The sequence below is a fragment of the Sciurus vulgaris genome (assembly GCF_902686455.1).
Source record: "Sciurus vulgaris genome assembly, chromosome: 11".
In the NCBI taxonomy this organism is placed as follows: Eukaryota; Metazoa; Chordata; class Mammalia; order Rodentia; family Sciuridae; genus Sciurus; species Sciurus vulgaris.
Genome location: NC_136472.1, coordinates 20,875,855 through 20,881,958, shown reverse-complemented (window position 1 = coordinate 20,881,958; position 6,104 = coordinate 20,875,855). Strand labels below are relative to the sequence as shown.

Sequence of the window (6,104 nt, the reverse complement as noted above, 5' to 3'; positions counted from 1 at the left end):
AACAAGTGTTGGGCATGAATTGGGAGATTAAATTTGTGCAGACACTTGCTCCAAATATTTATAGGTCTTTGTGAATACTGGTATTATGTCAATTTCCTCCCTTCTGTTGTCTTTATCGCCTATGTGTACGTTATTTCTGCCTTCTGTGAATTTGCTTTGCCGAGGAAAGATTGAGAATATAATGATGAGGCTTAAAAACATCTGAGTCTACAAACTTGGGTTTGAATTCCAGCTATCTGAATTCAGGTTCTTAAACTATTGGAGTCGTCTCTCCATCATTTGTATAATGAGGGTATTTGTGTGTCTTTCATCGTGTTAACCTTCAGTAATAGTGTGAAGATGTATAGAAAGCTGCAAGGAGCTCTTTGTGGTAAGTAATGAAAGTAGATTGAAAGAATAGAGAATTCCATTATGTCAGCACGGGGACAGTGTGGAGTTCTGCTGCACAGGGGCAATGGCTTAAGTGACAGACCTGGAGTATGCTTATTTCTTTATGCTACTAATTTCAATATTTCTCAATAACATAATACTTTTAAATATTTGAAAGATACATTTGAATATTTGAAAGAGTCACTGTAAACTGATTCCTAACCTCCAACTCTTGACTTATAAATACAGTTTGGAGGACTGTACTTAAACAAATGTAAATTCAATAATTTTGTGTGTTTCCCAAGAAATGTCTCTCTTTTATTTTTTTTTTAGGGAGAGGGATTCCCAGGGATTGAACTCAGGGATACTTGACCACTGAGCTACATAGCCACATCCCCAGCCCTATTTTTTAAAAATTTCTTTTTTTTTTTTTTTTTGATTCACTGTACACAAATGGGGTACAACTTTCATTTCTCTTGTTGTGCACAATGTAGAGCTACACATTTGTGCAATCATACAAGTACATAGGGTAATAATGTTTACCTCATTCCATTATCTTTCCTTCTCTTGGCCTCCTCCCCACCCCTCAATTCCTTCTACACAATTGAACATTCCCCCATTCTTTCCTTACACCCATTATGTACCTTCATCCTCTTATAAGAGAAAACATTAGCCCTTTGGTTTTTTGGGATTGTCTTATTTCACATAGGATGATATTCTCCAGCTGCATCCATTTACCTACAAATTCCATAATTTCATTCTTCTTTATGGCTAATATTCCATTGTGTATACATTGTACAGTTTCTTTATCCATTCACCTCTTGAAGGGCATGTAGATTGGTTCCACAATCTAGCTATTGTGAATTGAACTGCTATAAATATCGATGTGGTTGAGTTACTGTAGTATGCTGATTTTTATACCCAGTCCTATTTTGTATTTTATTTAGAGACAGAGTCTCAGTGAGTTGCTTAGTGCCTCACTTTTGTTGAGCCTGACTTTGAACTCTTGATCCTCCTGCCTCAGCCTCCAGAGCCTTTGGGATTAGAAGTGTGTGCAACTACACCTGGCTAAAACATCTCCTTTTGACCTTAATTCCAACCTCAGTATTCAAGTGTACTAATAATTTTAATATTAAAATAACATCATATTTGCAACACAATTACTTTTGGTAAAATTAAGATAAAATATAGAAATATTTAGCTTGATTAGACTCTCCATATTCTTCATCCACATGTTTCAAAGACAAATGGCTCAGAAAAATTGCACCCAAGTGTCAGAGTTCATTCTCGTGGGCCTCACGGATCGCCAGGAGCTGAAGATGCCTCTGTTTGTGATGTTCTTATCCATCTATGTTTTCACAGTAGTAGGCAACCTGGGTTTGATCCTGGTCATTAGAACAGATTCCAGACTCCACACACCAATGTACTTCTTCCTTAGCAATCTAGCATTTGTCGATTTCTGTTACTCTTCTGTTATTACTCCCAAAATGCTTGGAAATTTCTTGTACCAACAAAATGTTATATCCTTTAGTGCCTGTGCTGCACAGTTAGGCTGCTTCCTGGCCTTCATGACAGCTGAGTGCTTGCTGCTGGCTTCCATGGCCTATGACAGATACGTGGCCATATGTAGCCCTCTGCTCTATGTGGTGGTAATGTCCCCAGGAATCTGTGTTCGACTCGTAGCAGTCCCCTACAGCTACAGCATCCTGGTTGCTCTCTTCCACACCATCCTCACCTTCCGCCTCTGCCATTGTCACTCCAATGTCCTCAACCATTTCTACTGTGATGACATGCCTCTCCTCAGACTAACGTGCTCTGACACCCGCTCCAAACAGCTGTGGATCTTTGTCTGTGCTGGTGTCTTGTTCACGTCCTCCCTTCTGACTGTCTTTGTCTCCTATGTGTACATCGTTTCTGCCATCGTGAGGATGCGCTCAGCTGAGGGAAGACGCAAGGCCTTCTCCACGTGTGGCTCCCATGTGCTGGCAGTGACCATATTCTACGGGACCCTGTTCTTTATGTACTTACAGCCCAGCTCCAGCCACTCCCTTGACGCAGACAAGATGGCCTCTGTCTTCTACACCGTGATTATCCCTGTGCTGAACCCCTTGATCTACAGCCTCAGGAACAAGGAAGTCAAAGAGGCTCTGAAGAAAATCCTCATCAATAGAAACAAGGCTTTTATGATTATGAAATTAAGAAAGTGACTCAAATAATTAAAAATGGACTTTTTGGTGTGCCTCTTTTTTTTTTTTTTTGCTACTGAAAATCTACCAGCACAATTATTTCTTAACATGTAATTCACATGCATCTGTTCACTTTATAACAAATTTTTCTGTTAATTTTCTCTTAAAGTACTTAAAATGTGACTTCAGGTATAAAAAGGACTGTAAGAATTTACACCCTTTCTCTCATTTTTCAAATAGAAATTGAACAATATTTCCTGGCCGATAAGAATTTGTGCCAATTCTCCCAGTTTTTCAATGAAAAACACATGAAAACTGTCAGTATATATGTAATTATAAGCAGAGAGAGCATAGACAAAAGTTCAGAATCCCCTTGTACCCCATTCCTTAGTTCTGAATTCTAAGGCTGCGCTAACAATTTTCCATGTGTTAATCAAAGGTGCATAGTGTAATAGTTTTTCCCAGGTCCCTAATTTCTTGAAACCATGCTTGACAATTTAAAACTGCCCAATACTTTGCATCTACCACCTTCTCTTTGGTAAGGGGAACATTCCAACCTTACCTTGCCACTGACTGAACACACCTTCTACTGTCCTGCAATTCTTTTAAGTGAGATGATTTTTTATGCCTAGAGGACTACTTTATGTTTTTTTTTTTTTTTTTTTTTTGCCTGATTATACAAAAAGAGGTAATTCAGAAATACAATTATATTTCAGCCTACTTCTGAATTACATGGGGAGGAGAAATCAAATTCTAAACAAATATGTTCACAGTGATTGACACTTCATAGACTATTTTGCCAGTAGTCGGGATCACAAGTAGTGATGGTGGGGAAATTATGTCTTGGTGGCTTGGTCATTATTTATTAAAGCATATATTACAATTCAATGTCCAATAAGCAAGGTGGCCCAATGCAAAGAGAAGATGCTGCCTAGTCAAAGACTGTGGTTAAATCCCAAACACATCATTGTAGTGTATATAGGATCTCATCCTTTTTCATCAGTTAATGAGAATACAGTTACTCAACTTACGTCTTTTTAAGGATTAAGCAACATCAATCGTTCATGATGGGAATTTATGTATTATCTCCCTTTCTTCTATCAGCCAGACCTGGATTCTAGTCCCAACATTACTAATTAAAAATAACATGAACTTGAAGAAACAATTTACAAAAAGGATGACACTACACAGCAGGTGATAACCATATGTATGTGGTCTCTCTCTTTGATACAGACATCATATCATGTATGTACATATATATACATTTGTAACATGTATATATCAAAGAATACATACATCATATCTTGCATATTTATATATACATATATACACACACACACACACATATATGTAACAGATGTATGTATCAAAGAGAGAATGATAGGTTCCTTCATGTGTATGTGTGTGGCAAAAGTGGGATATTTATTTGACCATTTTCAATTACACAGAAGAGTTCTGAGTGTGTGATTCATGCCTACTTCTTAACAATTTTTTGGTGTCAAATTCTTGCACCAATATGGGCACCAGAGAGGCACAAATATACAGATACCAATAGGCATGATAAAGTTATCAATATACAGAAACGTAGACTGCATTTCAAAATGAAAATATGCCTATGAAATCGAAATCAATATTGTTAAAGCAGAGTACAGAAAAGAAGAACTCAAACTATCCCTATTTGCTGATGACATGATTCTATATTTAAAGGAGCCGGGAAATTCCACCAGAAAACTTCTAGAACTCATAAATGAATTCAGTAAAGTTGCAGGATATAAGATCAATGCTCATAAATAAAATGCATTTTTATTCATAAGTGATAAATCCTCAGAAAGAGAATTTAGGAAAACTACCCCATTCACAATAGCCTTGAAAAAGAATAAAATACTTGGGAATCAATCTTAAAAAAGAGGTGAAAGACCTCTACAATGAGAATTACAGAAAACTAAAGAAAGAAATTAAAGAAAACCTTAGAAGATGGAAAGATCTCCCATGTTCTTGGATAGGCAGAATTAATATTGTCAAAATGGCCATTCTACCAAAAGTGCTGTAGAGATTCAATGCAATTCCATTTAAAATCTCAATGACGTATGTAGAGACATGCTTGCAGGTTTGGGAGGGAGCCCATGCTTGCACACATGAGGGAGGACGTGCTCACCTGCTGGCACGCAACGCCTCCTCCCCCGCCTGGCTACACTTGCAATGGGGCCCCAGCAACCTCCTGCATGAAGCATAGGAAGAGGGAGCACGTGGGAATGCTGGGCTCCTGGGGGTGCCGCTGTATGCGAGACCAGCACTTCAGTCCGCACTTTAGCTTGCACTTCAGCCCACAAGACCTGCACTTGGACCAGGAAGATGCCACCGGTATCTTGTCTCACAAGGCAAAGAGAGGCCTTAACCATCCTGGAAGGCAGAGCTGGTGTTGCCACCAAGGTGTCTACAAGGCAAAGAGAGGCAAGCAAGGAAGCAAGCAAAGAAGCAAGCAAGGAAGCACCACTAAGGAAAATTAAAGAAGTTGTTCATTCCCAGTCTGCCTCCAATTCTTTCCCGCGGTCTTGTTGCTGCAGGCGGCAACAAGTGGTGGCCCGTACGGGGAATTCGGCATGGTGGATAAGTACTGAGGAACCTTGTGGGAGTCTCTGGCCAGAGCGGTTTAAGGGCGAGGGATAGTAAAAAGAAATGGGGTCAGAAATTTAAAAGACCCAAAGGACTAAGGTCAAAAAAGATGTATTAAAAGGTAGCAAAATTAAGCCCAACGTTTATAGAGGAAGGGCTGCTCAAGGTGCCACAAGGGGATCTTCATAAACAGGATTTAATAGCAACAGAAAAACAGGGGGTTCCACTTCCTAAAGGAACGTTTCCTATGAAGCCTTAGGAGAAGGACAAGAGCAAGAATCTGTTAAACAAGGAGAACAAGGTGAGGAAGAATTGAGTGAGAGTGACTTAGAAAGTAATTACTCAGATAATATAAGAAAAACAAAGGGAAAAGGTAGGGGAGAGCTAAATCTTATTCAGCTTTCTGCACCATCATGGGAGGATCCTCTGACCAAGGCCATTCAGGACCTTTCTAAGTGTTTAGACACCCTTGAATACAAAGAAGCCCAAAATTCGTGGAACCTGCCCGTATTTGAGACCAAAATAGAGATACCATTAACCATTAGACTTTAAAACCATTAAAAACTTTAAAGAAGCAGTTATAACATATAGACCTCAGGCACCATTTACCATAAGTATGCTTGAGTCTTTGAGTAATTTAAATTTGACTCCTACTGCTTGAAAACAGTGAACATGAACATGATAATTCTCCTCCTGACGATTCCACTGATTGATGGAAACACTTTACAACTCTGCTCTTTAGTTACAGGATGGCCTTGGCCTCTCCCTTTAACTAACACCTCCTCTGTTTATCCCCCATTTTTTACTACTAATAGTACTGTAGGTTTACCTGCTATACCTGTGGATTTGAATATTACACCTTTTCTTAATTGCTTTTTTCAACTCTCTGGTAGTTTATGTTTCTACATTTCTTATAATAATGATAACACCTGTACA

The 6,104-nt window shown here is 38.8% G+C and overlaps 1 protein-coding gene across 1 annotated transcript; it reads left to right on the top strand.

Moving 5' to 3' along the window:
• Positions 1–1,616: 1,616 nt before the first annotated feature.
• Positions 1,617–2,576, top strand: LOC306638910 (olfactory receptor 8U9; the record flags this gene model as incomplete). The annotated part of the gene is made up of 1 exon (XM_079102365.1): positions 1,617–2,576. One exon carries the CDS (start codon positions 1,617–1,619, stop codon positions 2,574–2,576), a length of 960 nt encoding a protein of 319 aa, XP_078958491.1.
• Between the last annotated feature and the right edge of the window lie 3,528 nt (positions 2,577–6,104).